Source organism: Pipra filicauda, unplaced genomic scaffold, assembly GCF_003945595.2.
Source record: "Pipra filicauda isolate LSUMZ 115617 unplaced genomic scaffold, ASM394559v2 scaffold187_size1440530_pilon, whole genome shotgun sequence".
NCBI classification, from domain to species: Eukaryota; Metazoa; Chordata; class Aves; order Passeriformes; family Pipridae; genus Pipra; species Pipra filicauda.
The window spans coordinates 1,329,028-1,349,898 of NW_024104295.1; the positions used below are offsets into that span (position 1 = coordinate 1,329,028).

General features: G+C 39.3%; 1 protein-coding gene across 2 annotated transcripts in view; it reads left to right on the forward strand.

Moving 5' to 3' along the window:
• GPR158 (G protein-coupled receptor 158) overlaps positions 1 to 20,871 on the forward strand; it is a 183,280-nt gene that overhangs the window by 154,458 nt on the left and 7,951 nt on the right. For both annotated transcript variants that reach the window (XM_027751749.2, XM_027751748.2), the window contains exons 7-9: positions 4,824 to 5,062; positions 16,288 to 16,426; positions 20,207 to 20,312. In XM_027751749.2, coding sequence (XP_027607550.2) covers positions 4,824 to 5,062; positions 16,288 to 16,426; positions 20,207 to 20,312 — 484 coding nt within the window. The remainder of the gene's footprint in view (positions 1 to 4,823; positions 5,063 to 16,287; positions 16,427 to 20,206; positions 20,313 to 20,871) is intronic.

Sequence of the window (20,871 nt, forward strand, 5' to 3'; positions counted from 1 at the left end):
TGAAGTATTCATACACCCAAATAATCGCCAGAACTTCTTTTTCTAGTTGTTATACCTTTTGACTGGACAGGACATGATGAAGATGATGCAGGTCTTTCATTGTCATGGTGTCTCTCAGTCCAGGTTTGCTCAGGTTCAATGTGGTCAGAATCAATAAAGTGAAAGATCATCCCAATTTCAGTGAGCATTTTCTTCAGAGGTGCACTTCTTGTCTGTTCTGTGCTGAGGTCTTGAGAAATCACTTGGGAAGTAAACAATGACTAATTTGGACACTTTCAACTGGAAAGTTGTTTAGAAAGCTGTTCATTTCTCTCTCAGTTGGGTTTTATCCTTTCCAGGGAGAGCCAGTAACTGGTGGTGTGAGTCCATCTAAATATGATTTCTGAGGTCTTGGGCCTTAAGTGTTAATACTCTTTGTTCAGTCATGTTTTCTGATGTGGAAATAAAACTTGCACTCAGTATTTGTGTATGTGTGTGTAACTGTGTGTCAAGTGTGAAGTCTAGGCTCTCTTGACATTGACACTGTGCCATACATGTATCACCAGTACCTTTTCACTTTTAGTAGAATCACATCAATCTACAAACTCAAAGTAACTAGTGGCATATTCACTGTTACTCCAGAAAAAGCAGGTAAAACATAATCCCTGCACTGCAGGAGAGCAATATACTTCCTAAGAGCTTGGCCTGTTATCTTTCCGCTGTAGCTTTCGTATCACAATAAAAATCATCAATCTGGAACTGAACAGTTTGACAGAATGACTCAGTAGAGCCACAAAATGACAGATGCTAGAAATAAAAAATAAACAAACTGTGCTGGGTCATTGCTGTCAAAGCAGGATCCGTCACCTGTTGTTGCTAATGCTTATGCAGTCAGCAGTAGTTTGGGGCCATCTTTTCTGTTCACAGGACAGATTATTGATATGACTTGAAAATTTAATATGATTTTATTTATTTTCAAAGATTACACATTGCATCTCAGGATGTAACTACAGTGGCAGTCGCCTGCTTTGCTTGTTTTTTCCAGGCTGGTGATCCCAGCCAGTCCTGTGAACCAGCAGGCTTTGTCCCTCTGCTTCAGACCCACTTACAGCATCACTTCTCTTCCCAGCTGTTGGGCTTCCCTTGGCTCTCCGTGTTTGCAACCAAGCCCTCTCCTTGTCCCTTTATGTGAAGCCAGGCACCGCAAAGAAAACCCTCAGACCGCATAGCTTAATTCTTCCCAGACCTGACAGTGCAGCCAGAAGAGTTGGGAGTTACCTGCAGGGGTCTCCAGGCAGTTCATTCAGCCTGAACTGTGCCTTCTGTTTACTCTGTAAAAAGGATGGCTATTGCATATCAGCTTTAATGCTGCCTGTACGTCAGAGCTTTGCTTGAAGGCAGCTGTGTCTTCCCACAAAGCAGGTAGAGCACATTGCAGTGTTCTGTCTGATCTGCCTGTAAACAGAGCTGATGACATGTCACTGAAAATGATTGTTTGATTATCCAACGACAGCACAGAAAAGTGGAATGCATATGCTGAATGGTTTTAGGTGGGAGAAGAACTAGAAGATGCCAAGGAAGATGGTGAAGTTTCCTCTTTTGCCTTAGATCAGAGACCATATGGCTCAAACAGCGCCCTAGGCTTCTACCAGGGCACTGACTGGTGCTTGGTGCTGCCAGGCATTTTGGGGGTAGGTAGGACAGGAGGAGAAGTCTTTCCATTTTACATTTACTTACTTGAAACTCATAATTAAACATTATTTTACTCAGGAACTTGAATGCAAGGCTATATCTATATTCATAAATTAAGTAGCATCAGAGAACATTCCTAGACACTGGAGCCCCATCCTCTGTCCTGCTGAATTGTAATGCTGAGGGTAATAGTATGGATGCTGGCTGTTCTGTGCTGGTTGGCATCAGTGCCAGGGACAACCCAGGGCCTATTTGATTTCCTAGTATAGATGCAGCTTCACTTCTTGCCTCCCTGTGAGAATTCTCCCTCATTTGTTCCACAGCTAGTTTGACCCAATACATAGATATAGAACTGAGTGGAAAAGGGGGTCTGAGCATTTGCTACCCAGAAGTCAGGGCAGGGATTTGAATTGAGAACTCCCCTGTTTTCTCATAGAGGGTACCAGTCATCGAACACTACATGCTTGGTGAGGCAGTTTGGTCTCATATTGCAGTGATTCAACTTTTTTATAGTGAACTTTGACTGTATGAGTCAGAGGTACAGGAAGGGTAATCATCCTCCAGCCTGGTGAGAGTGCTTGCTCTTGGGAGGGAAACTCCTGGGCAGTTGTCTCTGCTTGGATCCATGTTCAATAATACATAGGAGATGAGAGCAGACGAAGCATGTAAGTCAGTGCTGAGGTGGTGAGCAATGCAACTTTAGATTCATGTTGTGGCAGGAAGATGAGGGAATTGCAACTTTGGAGCTCATGTTCTGGTTGAGCACTTCTATGCCACAGCCTCTGAAAAGGAGATTTTCAACACTACAAATCTAACCCAACTTTCCTTACATTTTTCCAGAAAAAGAATGTTTGAAAAGTGAAGTGTAAAGGTTGGGTTACATGTAGGACTATATGACTAAGGTAGAGATGGTCATGGTGGGGGATGCTTATTTTTGTGAAAAAGAGGAGAAAAAAAAGAAATGTGATTTGATCCAAATTGGAGGGAGTTTGACTGCTGTATTGCAAAATGATATTTGTTTCACTGTGCTTAGATCAATAATGTAACAGCAGCCCACCCTTCTCCCTTAGAAAGCTGTCTCACAGGCAGCAGTGAACTGTCTCACATGAGCTAGTACTGGAAGTAATCTAATGGGTCCTGCCTTGTTATGTCCAGAGAAAGCTCACATGTTGACTTTCAGTAGAATCATCAAGAATTGACTTTGGAGAGCCAAAATACTGAACATTTCTAATAGTTCTCAGCTGGTTTGTATGATTTCTGTAATTATTACCTTCATAAAAATGTACAATGAGATTTTTCTCAAATGATAGACTAAAGCTGTGAAATTTTCCAGTTCACTACAAAAAGAATAGATTTTCCTTCTCTTCAGAGAAGCAAACTATTGACCAGCATTCACAATAGGGAGTAGAAAAGCCTTTGCTCCCTGATTTTTACTGTTTAGAAAATGGGGGTTTACCAGTGCTGTGGCTGAGCAATGTGGAGGGAAGTGGCCTGTCTTGCCTCTGTAGAGTTTTCTTTCTCTCCTCCCTGAAGTCTTTGGGAAGCTGCTTCCAACATAAGGCACTTAGCACTTAAAGGCAGAGCAGAACATCTATCAAACATGGAAAGATCAAAAATTGTGACTCCCTGTGGAGTGACTGTTGGGAGGGAAACAGCTAAATAATGTTGAACATATTCAGATCTCTGACTTCACCTAATGCACACTGTGAAGACTGTGTTTGTAGTCAAATGCTGATTCATTTTTATGGATATGGAAAAGCTTTTGTGCTTCTGCCTTTAAAGGCACTGCTCTATTAGTTGTTTTTCAAGGGAGTGGCAACACTGGTTGTTTCTGCCTTCTCTTAGACAAATATAAGCATAAATGTTAATCTGAAGTATGATTTTTTTTTTTACTGTTGAAAAGGCAGGCCTGGCTGTGGAATGGCTTGGGAGGTGGCTTGATGCTTGGTACACTGAAAAAACTTCAGAGCTGACAACAGCACTTAAAAACTCAACTTTCTGAAAAAAAATCCAGATCCCTAAACCTCAGTGATAATTTGTCCCTTCATGAATATCAAGAGTATTCACTGGACATGCTCATGCTTAGGAGTCAGGACAAAATCACTGAAACAGCTTACCTCTTCACTTTGAAAAACTCCTCACCCCAGTCTCTGAAACAGTCTTTAAACTTCAGCCCATCTGCTTCTAAAGGTCTGGGTACATGATAGCCTTTCCACACTGCTCGTCATTGGTAGCTTAGCAGGGCCAAGGCTGGAGCACTGCAATGCTCCCAGGCAGATCCCGTGCCACAGGAGGCACAAGGAGATATTCTGTGCCACATGAAGAATCAAACTGCTCCCTCTTCCCAGGGTGATTTCCTCAAGTTTTGATTGTTCTCATGCTCCCAGGAGGACCTTTTTCTGCATTAGCAGGTGGTGATGGATAGAAAATGCAGGTGATATTTCCTTGAATAATTCTTGGTGGGAGTAAACTTATCCTAATAGTAAGTGCAAATACTTTTAAAGTGTTACATGTTCAGTGGCTGTTACATGGTATATGTGCCTGATCTGTGGTGTGGCTTTTCTTACGATGTTTCTGTCCTAGCTTGAAAAACATGTTGTTGCCTCTGAACAAATCAGAAACCACTTAATTAGCCAAGAGCCTTCCACAGTTATTTCTATGATGAGTAGGTTATTGTCTCAGCAGCATCTAACTCAGTGGGAAAAATATCCAAGTGTTAATTTGTTCTCTGGAAATAGCATGATTGGGGATGAGCAGGCAGACAGCATCAAAACAGAATGAAATCTAACATACATGGTTGCTGTTTTATGGAAATAACCTTTCCTTTTCCAAAGACAAAAGTCTTCCACTGCGAGCTGGAAGGTACAAAACAGCTTGACAACACAGCATGTGAATGCATGTCTTTAACATAAGCATAGCTAATATTTTCTATTATTGCTGTGTAGCACTCTCTGGGCAGCAATCAGTTCCATTTAAATACAATTAATATGAAAGTAGTAGTGTTTCAAATTTCACTCTTGCACATAGTGTCAGGGGGAAAGAATGTTGATTTATTTTTTTTGTAATAATTTGATAGTAAAATAAAAGGAAAATCTAATTCCTGTGACACTTGCTAGCGCTCTTCTTAATTCTGCACTGTCTGAATTTTTCAGGGTTTTGAAGGTATTCCTGTCCCGAACGGCTCAGCGTATTCCATATATGACAGGTGGGCGAGTGATGAGGATGCTGGCTGTTATTCTTCTGGTAGTCATTTGGTTTCTTGTTGGCTGGACTTCTGCAATAACCCAAAATTTGGAGAGAAACATTCCACTCATTGGCCAGGGGCAGACATCTGACCACCTGATCTTCAACATGTGCCTCATAGACCGCTGGGATTACATGATGGCTGTTGGTATGTTAATTTTCTAGTTTATCTTTAATTTCTAAAATAAAGCTTGGTTGCCTTTTAATTTTTCTTCTTTTAGAATTTCTTAAAGTTTTGTCAGACCGCCTAATATTATGTGAAAAGCTTCTATGGAAGTAAAATATCGGCATATAAGTTTTTTAAATGGAGTGAGAAGTAAAACAATTAAAATATACTGAACTTCTATGCCTTTCAAAGGTTTGTAACTTGGATTGTAGTAACAAAGTGATGGGTACTCAAGACATTTCATCTTTGAAGGCAGAAGGTATCTAGTTCTTCTACTACTGAAGCTCTTCAAAAGCTTTTCTGCTATTGCAGTCAGAAATTGTGGCTAGATTAGAGGAGGCTTTTTGTTTTTACGCCGCAGAACTGGGCAGATCTCTTGTGTAAGGAGGGAAAGAACTTCCAAGAACACTCCTTCATAGACTTACAAAAATCAGCGTAAAAGTAAAGGAAATAGGAAATGCACATCAAATATGCCAACTTAATGTATTTGTTGGATGTGTTCTCAGTGCATGGAGTAGGCAGGAGCTAAAAAATTACACTCCACAGAACTTATAGAAAGGAGAAAAAATATTTGGTTTTGTTTCCTTAACCCTATGACAACCAGGGGGTTCCCCGTGCCAGGGTTCAGTTAAACAGTGTAATGTGCTTTCTCCCAGTGGTCACACAGCTTCGGTGCTTCCACCTAGAGCCATTTTTTCAAGTACAGCCCAAGCTTGACACGCACTGTTTCAAATACATCAGTGTTCTGAAATCTAAAAAAGATTCTTACCTTACTGCTCTTTTCCCGATTCCCCCATGGACATCCCACTGACAGAGCTCTGCTGCTGAGGATTAGGGAGAGGTAATGGTGGCTCCTCCACATCAGAGTGCAGATGAGATGGCCAGAGGTGGTCTGCAGGTATAAGAAGTGTTTTCTCTGAGTGGTGTACAGAAAGCCAGTGCATGGCAATACACAGAACAAAACACTGCTGCCAGCCTCATCAAGGTGTGTCCATGGCTCTAAGGTACCCCCATGCTCTGCTTTTCTCTCCTTTGTGTAAAATCTCAGAGGCAGTGAGGCACATGGGTATCCCATCTGTGAATATGCTCACTGGTAAACCACACAGAGAGGAATAGAAGGGGGTATGTTTTGAAATGCATCTTGATCTGGGCCCTTTTGCAGTAATGGAATAGTACTCTTGCCAGAGATGTTTTAAAATTAATAACAAAAGAGAATTAAATGTGAAATGTTTGATAATGTCATTTGCACTAACCCATTTTGGATCAAAATTTTACTGCATTTGACAATGTAGTTTCATTAAAATTTTGATAGTAATGGTTTTTGCATAATGACAAACAAATGTTTTTAGTCTCTGTATTTTATAGTTGTGGTAGTGCAGTGATTAATAATTCAGATCGTAATACCTAATTATGATCAATAGTCCCTTTTTGGTAAGAAATTGCATAAGTTACTGTCTGCATAGTTTTGGAAAAAAAGAAGGATAATTTTTTTAGATATATTTACATTTAGAAGGATTTTAAATGTTTTTCAAAATATACTCAAGGGCAGTAGAGGCAAAGTGAGCTCTCAAGCCTGAATAAATTGGGCAAAATTTCTTATGTTCTGTCATTTTGTCTTCTTACCCAAATTACCTCATACACAGAGTTATGCTTGTGCAAGTCTTCAGTAAACTATGCAGTCACATTAGCAGTACCAGGAGATGTACACCTACAAGACTGTACTAATGTGTGTGTCTATATATATTTATATATGTGTGTGTGTGCATGTGCACTTCAGGATTTTTATTGTTAATAGCAGTGTGAAAAGCTTACAGTCAATAGGAACTACTTCCGAATTTAGATGCTTCATCTCAGAGATGTGTCAGAAGAAATGCCCATAATACCAAACTTCTTTTATTCCTATAATTGACTGGGAGCAGCCTTGCAAAATATACTATGTGATAAATTAATTGATAGATTATGCTATTTGATTTCAAATGCTAAAATAAAGCTGGTGGATAGCAATTTTTTAAAGACTTGTTATTTCATTTAATATAGTTAAGCACAGTATTTTATATAAAACTAGTGAGTGTTTTGGGATATGTTCTGTTACTTGTAGTCCTTGCTGGGATACCTCCCTATTTCACTTGGCTGTCAACACTTCTTTGAAATGCAGAGAGGGAATTTTCAAGGTCGCAGATTAGTGAAGTGAGAATTAACAAGGCTCTGTTAGAAAGTCATAATGAGATGAATCCTTTATGCTACTAGAGATTAGTGGAGTTGGGATTTATGAAGCATTTTCCATACTAATCATGCTACTTAGACTCTGGAGACTTTTATTGCAGTGAACATTTTATATTTACATTTCCATTAAGTTTAAGAGGATGCTCTCTGTGAGAGAAGTAGGGACCTAGATATAAAGGTTGTCACCATTTCTAGCATTGCCTCTGTACTCTGTGATACGCTGATGAGAAAAATTAGCATTCAGTAAATCTTATTTTATCTACAGAACATAATGTGGGTTTGCGTGTGTTTTCCTTGGGGTTGGATACTTGTGGGTAGCTTATGTGTTACTTGCCTGGATTCTTTTTATTTCCTTTGTGTTTGTTTCTGCATCGCTTTCAAGGTTGAGGCATCTGTCTCATTGAGAAACCATGGCATGGGTGACAGTCTGAGATTGTAGAGAAAGACCTGGGGGCTTGAAAACACTCACCCACAAAGCTTTTTTCCTATAGCCTGAATGTATACTATACCTGTCACAGTCAGATTCCAAGTTGGAAAAAAACCCAAGTGATAAACTTCTGATAAACCTAAGGGCTTGCAGTGTCACAAATCAAACTATTATTTTTTATCCTGAGGAGAAAGCATTCTGAAAGTGAAACAGATATAGGCACAGGATTTAAAAGAACTTCCCAGAAACTGAAAAAAAAGACAATAATAAGTTTAATGAACAAAGCCCCAGGCAGGAGAGAAAGGCAGGCAGAGAGATAAACATGCCTGCACAAGGACAAATAAAAAGCAGAGGTGAAATCTTGGTGGATGGATGTTCCTGACTTCATCAGGGCCAGAGTTTCACCCAGCACGGATAGGATAGTTTTTAAAAATCCCCCATGCATTCTGTATGCATTTTTTAGTATTTTATTTAGATATGAATGACATGTTTTAACTAAGCACAAGGAGGTGTTTTTCCCCAGAACCTCTTTGATTCTTGGCTGACAGGAGCAGTGCTACTCCTGTGTGGCTGGCCTGAGCTGCTGCCATGGCCCACGCATCTGTAGGTCATGCTTTAGGTCTTGGACATCAGGAGGATTTCAAACACAAAGCTTTCTCGTGATTACTGCATGCTCTCAGCCAGGAAAAGGAACAAAGTGAGTATTTTGGACTGTTCCTGAAAGAACTCCCTCCCACTGTTCATTTGCTGATATTTAACAAATACAATATTTGCAGAGAGGGCAAGAGGTGCCAGGACAGGCTCTGACAGATTGTGCATTAAGACTGCTTGTACAGTTTGGAGCTGGGGCATTGTAATACATCTTTATGAGGCCCTTTATTAAATATTCTACAGCCCCTCTGCTGCATTCAGTAAATGAATGATTATTATTTCTTTTTGTTATCACTGTTTGATGTGGCCCTATGCCATATTCAGAGTGTATGGTTCAGAGCACGCAATGAATAAAGAACTGTTCATTTCCAAATGGGCATTTTAAAGCATGTTCTCCTTAGTATTGATGCACAAAGATTAAAGCCAGAATTGTCAACAGTAGCTATCCATTTTAAGTTTCTGTCTTGAGACATTGAGGGCCTGTTTTTTCAGAGTACTATTTATAGCCTGTGTGGAAAGCACAACCAGGAGACACCTGTTAGAATTCAACACTGGTGTGGATCACTGTGTGCTTCATCTCTCACATTAGTTGCTCAGAAAATGTATCATGTAAAAATAGTGATCACTTGTGAAAAGCTTACTTTAAGTGATAAGGCCAGAGATGTATAAAATGTTTGGAGCAGAAATAGGAGAAGAATACTGTTTTACAAAGTGCCTTCAGCTCTGTCTCTTTTCTGCTTATAAGCCACTTCTGCTACCACGTACACCTCTTCCACAGTCTGCATCACCAACACTGTGTGCAGTTTATGTCACTCATCTCTAGGATATGGTAAATCTGGAAGAGTATGAGGAAGAGCACCAAAGATGGTGAGTGGTGCTGGAATCCCCAGGTTGAGCAGTTTGCATTGCATTACCCCCTGCAGTAATGTTGGTTTTTCTTGTTACATGGTAGATGAATTTCCAGACCCTTTATTTAGTCACAATTTCTACAAAGTATTTCTACTCAGGAAACCATGTTTGGGTTGCCTTAGCTGCATGTTTATATATTGGTAAATGCCATATTTCGCTGCTTTTGCAAGCCACTTGTGGGAGGAGACGGCTTTGGGAGAGGCTGGAATGGATGCTCTGACTTCCTTTGCACCACCCCTATTGGAATCCACTACTTGTACTACTCCAAGTCTTTCCAGTGCTTCAAGTACTTTGGACACCATTGGCATTTGCTTGCATACCCTTTAATATGTGAGATAAAAGGCCCCACACTCAGCCAGTTTTCAGCTGCTAGTGGTAGATTTTTCTGATCCTGTTCTTCCTCTTTCATCCACACCCAAGTGAAGAGGATGATAGGGCACATGGAGACAGGAAGAGTGGCTAACTGACTTTAATAACAACAGTGAGCTATGGAAGGTATAAGGCAGGACAGCACATCTGTGTAGAAGAATTTAAAAAGTGCTTTAGTATAAGGGCTAAGAGAAATGAGGGGAGTTCCTAGGGATTTTAAACCTGAGCACTGGCATATGTTTAGTGCAGTGAGACTCCTAGGCATGTTGCTCACACTCAAGTCAGTGGATATTTTTCCACTGCTAGCAAAAACCATCTCTAGGGCACCCTCCAGCCACGGGACCCACAGACTGTGGGTTAGCATGTCCCTTGCATTGCTTTAAGTGCGCCTGCAAGGCAGTTTTGTGGCTGTGTGGGGGACAGAGTATGCTGTGCCCCCCACCAGCCCAAGGACCCCTGCTCTTCTTTCTCAGCCTTGCACAACCACAGCCCACAGAAGTTCTGGTAGGGAAAAAAGTCTGGAATTGGCACCATTACTTCTTTCTCCACATATAGGTCTTTTTATTGCTGTGTGTAGCTAATTAAAATGATGCTGAGATATGGTGAGAGAGACGGATAAACCTTTGGTGATTTATAATTTGCTAGGAATGACTTGACACTAAAGACTTACACATGTAATCACAGTTCATTGAAATATATGAAAATCCTTTCAGTTGAAGAAAAAAGCTTCTCCTATGACACGGTGCAACTCTCCAGGTGGGAGATTGGACGCAGCGAAGTAGGAAGATATTGCGTTGGCTGGCAACACAGGAGCAATCAAGGACACGATTTTTTCCCAGTTTTAAAATGGCTCCAGCTGGCACCCTGAGTGAATGAACGAATGGAGGAGCTGTGCTTCCAGATCCATAGCTCACTTCATTTTAATAAACGGGATTTAAAATGTAGTGAAGTGTGGTGGAGAAATAGATGAGTTGTTGTAGCTGTGTTATGGATATAAGTAGAGTGGTAATCAGTAATTTGTTTCCAAAATCTGAGCTAAAAATGGTATAACTGTTGGAACAGTACTGTTTTACCAACAGCGCAGAGTTCAGAATACCAGTTGAACTTAGTCAAGTCACAGCTTTAATGGGCTTTCCTTTATTGGTTTAAGGAAAAGAGGCAGAGCAGGTCACCATCTCTGGGGATCAGTGTCCTGTTCTTAGCCTGTGATGGTGCTTTTTAAACAAATAAGTGTGGTCACACATAAAACTTCATACAGAGTCATGAAAATAGGCTTTAATCCTCCAGGGGTGTCTTCTTTTTGCAAGTGTCTTTTGGATAGCAGAGTGCAAACGAGCACGGGGATGGGTGTCCTGGCTCCGGGGAGCTCCTTTCAGGATCTCTAGCCCACAGCCATCTCCACTGAGAGGCTGGCATGAAGAAGCACAACAGAAGGGCATTTCTGCCAGGGTAGGAGGACTGAGAAGCAACCAGGATGGACAGTCTGAAATAACTTGCTTTGCTTTCCTGACCATGGCAGGAAGAAAACACGCAGTTTAGGATTTAAGCTTTTCACAAATATGGATAAATTTATTTCCACTGTCACCTTGCAATGACAGTGGCATTATCCCCATTTTACACAGGCAAAGCTGAGGCACAGTAAGATTAGGGTTATATGGTCCATTTAATCTGGGTGTCCAGTTTGCAATGCCTTTGGCTCAGTTACAGAGCTTAGTCAAATCTATATATAACCTTACGTATGGTCTCACTGGCTACAAATACAGCCCTGCATGCTTAGTTCTGCTGCAAATTGCAGCAAAAATGCCTTGTTTGGCACCCAGATAGCAAGAAAAATTCACTCTGTGATCACCTCTGCAAAGTTTGGATTCAATGGGGACCTTGAGTGGGTTTTTTTTTCATATGCATAAAAGCTTGAGGCACAGGCAAAGTTAGAATTCAGTTGTGCATGTGCACTAGACTGGTTTTCCCCACCCTGCAGTCTTTCCTCTCATTCACTAGACATCTAGATGTTATTTGCAACAAATTACAGAGATTTCTTCATTAGCCAACCTTGATTTATCCCTGGAAATACTCTGTCACATGCATTAAATAAGTCTGGTCTCTTAAGAAATGATAGTGTTAACTGAAAACTATATATGCAAAAGAGAGCAACGTAAGGCTGCATGTGTGGTATTTTTATTTGGTGCTGTCCTGTTCTTAGGCAGCAAAGCTGTAGAAGTAAGGATGAAGTACTTTGCTAAGGCCTCTGAGAAGAGCTGGTGTGTAAGCCATGTTCCAAGGTCCATCTTCACATTTCTTGGTTTTTCATGTTTCCTTATATGAATCTCAATGACTTTTTCAATATTTAAAGAGAGGACAGTGACTTCGATCACCGAAGTTGTCAGTTGTCTTGCTCTGTAGTTCTGTGCTCTCAGATGAAGTACAGACATCTGCAGAGCAGGCAATGGAAGTGGCTATGGTTTAACGTGGGGATTTCCTTCTACTGGGGGCTGGAGAGGTGGGCACAGGTCAGGCTGCACACACTGTATCATGCAAGGCATGACACAGCATGGCTGATGGACACTGAAAGAAAATATCACAGGCTCTGGACACAGCTTCACCTTGTACTGGTTTTAAATATGAAAGAATAATTTGCAATACAGACAACTGCATGTTTAGCAAAACCTAGTAAATATATTAACCCAGATTTTCTGAGAAAGTTTGAGTCAATAATAACAACCCTGGAGCTGTCCTTTTCTAACAACAGATACGTATCACAAACTGTGAACATATATAATTGTCCTTCGGTATCAGAAGATGCAGAATATGAGCAATGGTCTAAACAAATGTCAAGTGAGCAGACATGGCACACTCTTCATTGTAACAGGCCAGTGGCATCAGACATGAATCTGGCCCAGTATCTTGGATGATCAAGCTAAGTATTCCAAATTGCTTCGTTTTCTAAAAACATGATCAGCATCACAAAGACAAGGAAGACTTTTGCTTTATAAGCACCAGAGAATATATTAAGCAGGTTGATTAGATAATGCAAAGACCAGATAAGAGGTTCTGTGGATAAGAAGTAGGTAGTGACTAGGAAGAGAGATATTTAAAGATTAATTCATTTATGCACATGACATATTGAGGTCACTTTACATTTTCATCTCCTACCTTCCATTCACATCTACATCCATTTATGCCTTTAAAGGAATTACGCCTTTTCTTAACCTCTTATCTCTCAGAGATTTTCTCCTGACATCCGAATGCCTGGTTTGGACAGTCAAAGAGTAACTACTGCAGGTTTTTTCAGAGCTCTTTTGTGCTTTGTTGTTTTGACTCCACATTTTCTGTCCAGAGAGCTGTTGACAACACTCTCTCCTAGGAATTTCCGTAATTTTTCGGGAGGGGAAAAGAAGGTTTTCTTGCTTTTGTGCTTAATATGTAAAATGTGGTAATTTATAAGCCTTGTGATAAATCTTACTTATAGGAACGAGATCATGTGTTTTGAGCTTTGAGTTTGGTCTTGACAGGTATGCAGTATGCTAAGATAGTCCTTCAGATTTTTGTTACAAATTGCACTAATAGTCTGTAGCTAATTATAGGTACTTGATTTCCCCCCTCAAGCACAGCTTTTACATTATACATTTAAGCTGTTTAATTAGTGGTTTAGATAATAAATTGGTCTTCTATCAGTCTGTTTTGTTTTGTCATTGCTAATGAAATTATTGTAATGTTGGGCTTAGCAAGTAAAGGAACTCTGTTATTTTACCTTGTGTTTTAAGAGCTATTCCCTATTTGTGTTGCATACCAGATGTCACACTAATTATTATCTGCAGACAAGAGTGCCATCTCTGCTCTATATGTAAAGCTTTTCTAAAAGCATTATGCACTGAATGGTGCAAGCTACTGTTATGCTTCAGTATGTTAATGCTTTGAAATTGCCCCTTGTTTTCTTAGGAACTCCTTGTAACTATGATTGTGAAACTGAAAACTGTGAAATTTTCAGAATTAATCAGATCTGGAGATCAAATGCTACCTGCCTTCCTACTCAGCCCAGCTAAATGAAATGTTTGGGTTGTGTGTGGTTTTTTCAATGGAAGTGTGGCTTTTTCATTTTCATTTGCTCTGTATACAAAAAAGATAATTCTTGTAAATCTTCCAACTTAGAGTAGGGTTTTTTCTTGTAAAAATAAGCAAGATTCAGCCCACACTCTTTAATTAAGTAAGAATACCTTCAGCACATGAAGGTTTATATGGGAATTTTTATACCTTTAAAAGCCAAACCTTTTCAAGCTCTCAGCCTCTGTTAGCACTTGTAACTGAACTTTTCAGTAAGAGACTTGAGCTCTTCTCACTTCAGCTGAGAAAGAAGAATGGACCACGGGTAGTTTTGCGGAGTATGCCTGTTATTTCGTAATTAGCTTGTCTGTTCAGTTCTGCTGCTCATTTTGGGGAGCAGGGGGAGTTTGGATGAAAGGCAAAATGTTAAGAAATAGTTTTTCTGGCATGTTCAGGGGGTTCCTGTCGAGCCGTATTATTAAGGGTTTTCATAGACGATAGGACAGTAAGATAGAGTGATTTGGCTTTAGCAGCCTAATTCTAACCATTTTCTGCTTTTCAATTTCTTCTAAATTATTACAGAGCAATTAAAACAATAAATTACAGTGCTTTGAAGAGCAGTACATTTCAGTGCCATGACTCTGCATATGCAAGGCAAGTACTTAAAGGAAAAAAAAACACCAAACTGCTAACATTTGTAAAAGAGCCTCTAGTATTATTTCATTGAAGCAAAATTTGTATTCCACTTGGCCAGGAAAGACTTTAGGAACAAGATCTCTTGATAGATCATTCTGCGTAGAAGGTTTTAGGAAACCAGAGTAACAGACTTCTTTGGTAGCATAGCTAATTTTTTAGGAATGAAATGGAAGTAGCAGCCAGTTTGCCCAGGCAGTGAGTGTATGGGGGATGTGGGAAAAACATACCTGCGTATATACTTTTGTTGAGCTCAAAACCAGGCTAGGACACATACTCAAACTATTACTTAGTCAAAAGATAAAAAGGTTTATTATTGTTGGGATTTTGGTGAGGAAGAACATAAAAACATCAATATGCATGGATTGTGCCTCTTCACATGTTTGGGTTTATGTAACTGGTAGGGCTGCCGAGTGTCTGAAGGATATGATCTAGTAAAAGCAATGATCTCGGAGCAAGGCCATCTATTTTTCATTAAGAAACATGCAAAGTGTTGTTCAGAGTTCAAACTGAACTCTTATCACAGGACAGTGAGATCTATGTAACTGAATTCATTTTATCCAGACTTGTCTCTTACTGATTTTACATGAAATTAATAGCAAAATTAGAAATTTCAAAATTATATAACAATATAATATAGGTAATTTACAGCAGCTGTGTACTACTAAAAGTGGAAAAACCAGAGGACGTTTTCTCATGAGATATCCAGTACTGATGTTTTATTTCAGTTTGTTGATAATGGTGGGGTTCACAAGCTTTTGTGTGCTTATCTAAATCAGACCAGTAATTATTTGCTGACCACTACCATAGAGTGATGTCACTGATCACTGGTTTTAGTTACAGTATAATAACATTTTTTGGCAAAAGTAAGTATGAAAAAGAAATAATTTTCTATTATACTACATTTGATTGTAGCTTTTACTGCTAAAATTCAACAAGGCAAAAGCAGTGTCTGAGTAACAACAGGATCACACTCAGTTTCTGAAGCTGGCCTGGAGTAATGCTGGCCTAACATGGAACGGCACGTTGCTGGATGACACTCAAACACTTTCAGCCTTTGTCACCCAGGCTGGAAGGCAAGAGGGACAGGCACCAGCTCTATTCATAATCACATGGCAGAGCTGTGGTTTTTTTTTTTTTTCTGAGAGTTTTTTCAAGATGGGTAGGAAATCACCTCATTTGTATCAAAATCAAAATGATGTCACATCAGACTGTCCAGTGGAAACTGAAGTCAGCATACTGCTGGGTGCAGATGAGTTAGCTCTAACCAGATAATTTAAGATGATCTTGACCCTTTACTCCTTCTTCTTTCTTCCCTTACTCATTTTTCTCCTAACAGAAACACATCATTTGTTATAATTGCATTAGACCCTCAGAAGTGACTCATCATATAATGGGTACCAGCAGAATTAATTACCATGAACAAAGGAATTTTTTAAACCCAAATATATTGTTATATCTGAGTTATAAACCTTTGAAATGAAAGTGTTGTCTTAAAAAGCACAGTCTAGTAATAGCACCAGTATCTGCCTCTATAACAAGAACCAGACCTGCAATTAAAAATACTTGCTATTTGAAATGATGTCAGACTTCTGTAGTACCAAATATAAAAGCAAGCAAGACATTATTAGACATTGTCTTAAAGTTTGTCAATTGAAAAACTGAAACACCATAAATGTAAAGGTTCCTGATCTGGAAAAAAGTGTGTAAAATTAAAACCAAATGTATGATGTACAGTAACAGTACCTGAAAGAGTTTAAATGCCTATGTGTGTGCCTATGTACATGTGTATTGTCTTTGCATAGATACTCACACATACAGAAGATGCTGTAGTACTTCACATTTCCTTCCATCTATAAAACTAATTGCAAATTATTTCTTTTTGTTCTTCTCACAGCTGAATTTTTATTCCTCTTGTGGGGTGTTTATCTCTGCTATGCAGTGCGGACAGTCCCATCAGCATTTCATGAGCCACGTTATATGGCTGTTGCAGTTCACAATGAGCTCATTATCTCTGCTATATTCCATACAATTAGGCAAGTGATCTGTAGATCTAGTAATTAACTATTTATCTTTCACGTTTCATATGGTACAACTTAAAATGGGTGAATGGGATAGGATGCATAATGGAAGGTCTTATAAATATGTTTCTGCTAATTAAGAGATTACTAAACTTAAAAATGTTCCCATGGGATTCAAGAGTATGAAATTATATAATTAGGGTTTTTTTCAATATAGCTGATAAATTAGATATATGATAAATTAGGTATAGCAAAACTGCTATCTGTCTTCAGTCGTCTACATACTGCTCACTGTTTTGTACCCCTAGAAAAACAGCAGGTAAGAATGTTGGTTTATATGAACTTTTCCTGGTGTATAACAGATTGGTGAGCTGCAGCTATATATTAAGATAACTGTACTGGTTTGGGCATGAAGCATAGTGTTTTATATGCTGACATAAAAGTATTGTTATGCGTATGATGGTATATTAGTAATATAAAGCCCATGTTTCTTCTAAAGTCTGTAATGAGCTCTACATTTCATACTTCTAAACTATTTGGGTAGTATTTGGGTAATAAGGATCTTTGCTAGAGCTACATGAAAATTGCTATATATTCCTTTCCTACAGAGTACCCTGTACAAATGAATTGGTCCTAGAAAATGCAAAATAGCAAGATAACATGAGTTTCATCTCATCCTGTAAAAACTCTTAAGACTTTCTTATGATGTTCTCACACCTTCCTTTGCCTCCTGACAGATCTTATCTACTAAGATTATTTTTTTTGCATTGCTTAATTGACAGTCTTCAAATTGACAGACCAGTTCCTTGGTCTGTCTTGGTATTCACATTTCTCTCTGTCTTCTTGCTGTTTGCTTTCATGTTTTCTTCTGAGTAAACATCAGCAAAGCAAATCCTTCATCTCAGTTCTTTCCTGGTACTCTTTTCCCTTATCGTTGTCATACAGTTCACTGCATTTTTCAGACTTGCAACTTTTTTTTTTCCTTCCCCTTCTTTTAACCCCGTGTCTCAACATCCACATACTCTCAAAATCTTTACTCCCTATCACAAACATCTGCAAAGCTATTGTTTAAAATCTATATTTGATGGAAGCATTTTTTTTAATTCCTAGTGGATGTAAAATTCAGTTAAAATGCTTTTGAATTTATTATAACCAATATGACAGCTTCTCAGTCAATTTCCCCCCCCCCTTAATTAATATTCCTAAACTGTATTTTGGGCCATGTTAGAAGATACAGTTCAGTGCACTAGGAGACCTATTATGTGGGCTGCAAGTTTCTTTTAACAATAGAGCAGGATGAAAGTAATCTTGGATTAAAGAGAGGGGAAAAGGGAAAAATAGGAAAATATGGCATTTTAATACATGCTTTATGAAGGAGACAGAAAAGGATTGTCTTTCAGTTTATCTTATTGACAGTCCTGTGCCTCCAGCCTAAGGTCTGCTGATCTTGTTCTTCCTTTTTTTTTTTTATGTACATTTTGTATTGATTCTTTGCCATCTGTCTGATACATGCTGATTTGTTGAAGAAGAATCATGTAGTGTTTATGGATAGGAATGAATAAAATGCACACGATCCCTCCTGAGATTATGTCCATTTCTGCATACAAGTTTTAGTCTGTTTCCTTACTTTTTTTTTTTTTTTTTTTTTTTTTGCTTTCATCTTCCCTGCCAAGTTCTGGATGCAATTAAAAGGGTGGATATGTAGGACTCAGATTTATATGACATATCTGAGTTGTCATGAAGTTGAAAGCACTGGAGCCTTGAAGGACACCTACAAGGCAACCATCCAGTTTAAAAACTCCTGAAGCTCATAGAAGATTGATGTGAGCACTAAATAAAACCTTGAACTGTTTGCATTTTGTTTTCCTTTTAAAATATTCCCATTTCAGAAAAAGAGGATTCTGGATTATCTTCAGATCAGCACAGTATTAAACTCCTGTGTTACTCTTTCTCTTATATTACAGAGAAACCCAAAATTTATATGGAAAAAATCTCATTCAAATAGAAACCCCATCTCTGTAGGACTGAATGGATACCACAAGTGCTATTTTGCTTTCAGAGGTATTGTATGGCACATATACCTTAATCCGTCAAGATCTCATACATAAAACAAGCAAAAAACCTTCACAGAATTTGAGGGTTGGATCTGTTCAGGGTTAAACAAATCCAGTGGGCATCAGGATGCGGGTACTTTTTCCTGGCTGTCTGATGGATCTGGCTGCCACTGTTTCCATTTGCAGATTGAGCACATCAACTGCAGTGCAGTCACACACAGCACGTGGCTGCCCACATGGACCAGCACAGGCCCAACACAGACAGCCTGGTCCTGTTCCTCCTCTGCAGCTGGGCACGGGCTGAGACCTTGGGTCTTCCAGGTGCAGGTCTCCGGTGTTCTTCCCTCACCTACCTTATCACCTATCTGTCCCAATTCTTGTCTTCTCCCAAATAAACAACCCACCCCTCATTATTTTTTTCTGATTGGTCCAAGTTTTGCTACATCTGTACTCAAATTTGGTATTTGTGATGCCATTAGCAGGGTAATCATATGCAGTCATATATGCTGTTACTGATAGGTTACATTGGCACCACTGACCTTGCAAGTTCTACTCCCTCAAAGATCCTTCAGTTACCTGTGAAGTTTGGCCATCTTTCAAATGACTCCCTGTTAACCACCTGTGAAATCTTGCCATCCCTCTAACTTTTGTTCACTGTTACATCCAGCAGTTCATGTCATCTTCATCAGTTCTCGTGTTCAGTTAGCTAAACCTCAGGCCTGAGCCTCCTCATATCCCTGCACATCCCAACAGCAACATCTCTGTAAGAAATAATTAATGATAATATTTTATTGTGTTCATGAAACATTTCATTTACAAAGTATTAAACAAGTAATTATGACTGTATTATTGCAGCATATAAACCAGTGTTTCATGCCAGACTATTTCTGTTAACAAAAGCTTCTGCAAAATGTGCATCTGTGAACTTGGATAAGTTGCAAATGTCATTTCTGTCTGAATGATTTTTGTAAACCTGCAAATTGCAAGCCAGCGGTACATCCATTCATCCATTGCATTGCTTACTCTTTCTATCTTTGGGAGCTCACTAAAGCAGACAAGCCAAGCATGCTCCAGCTAGCTTTACCTGCACTGCTTGTTCTACCACCCTTATAGAAAGCTCAGCAAGGAACTGTTTTGTTTGGGAGGTTCAGCCACTCATTTCTAAGCATTCACAAGGCTCTTGGGCCCCGCAGCAGTGAGCTGGGCGGTCCTGCAGTCAAGATCATTTCTCTGCTCCCCACTAAAATGCATTTCAGTTCAGTTCTCTCTTTGATGGCTTATCAGCTGTACTTGGTAGCTGCGATCTGTGGACATCCTGTGTTTATGAAGTGCACTGCAATTTATCATAGTACGTGTGCTTACTTAACCTAAAATCATCCCTTCACATCCTTAATGTATGTAAGTTGCCATAACTCAGCTCAGGCTAGAGAAACTGTGACAATATAAACCAAACAAAAAGACAGCTCAATACAGTGAGAAAGATGGAATAAGCAGTATCATTTAAGGTCTGTTATTTCTTTTTATATTTTGATTTGTTGATTGGGTTTTTTCTGAGTTGTTTTGAAATGTGATATATAGAAAAAGCATGTGGATGTAATTTTTAGTCTTTATGAAAGCAGTACAGAACAAAACCAGTTGTGTTTGGCCATTCAATGAAAAGAAACCTAAGGAACATTAAAGATATTAAATCTAATGCACTGGAGAAAACGCAGTGAATTGCAAACCTGAATTCTATTTTCAGATTCATTCTTGTTTCAAGACTTCAGTCTGACTGGATGCTGATGCTGTTCTTTGCACACACACATTTGACTGTGACAGTCACTGTTGGGCTACTTCTGATTCCTAAGGTATTTGAGTCTTCTGTCTCTTTTCTTTTGCCAAGACTAAGGCAGATAAAAGTTGTCATGCAGAAGCAATTCTGTATAAATCTAGCAAGCAACTGATAAAAAAGGAAGATGTAAAATTTGGCTATTTGGCTACCTAAAAAGCTGGTTTGGTTTGTTTTTTTTTAAAAAAACTTACACATTTTCAAAGATTCTTTCTTTCAGCTCTCAAAATTCCAGGAGTTTAAAGTACTTAAAATTTTGATATGATTAATATAAGAAGGAAAGAATCCTGCCCAGCTATACTTTTTTCAGGTGTTTGGGTGACTGTGCTGCTGCCAGAGTTAGCAGGGAACAGAAAAAGAGTTTAGGCAAGGGGATAGAAAAACTAGAATCAGGAGACTGGACTAGCCATGAGTCAGGGAGGTTGGGATTTAAACCAGGCAGTTATAGGCTGAAAAAGTAGAGCCCTTTGCAAATCAGAGCCTGGGATGGACATATGCTGCATACTGGGAGGAGACATGGCCCATGACATGGAGCCAGGAGCAGTGTTGGGTGCCAACACTGTAGGGGCACAAGTACG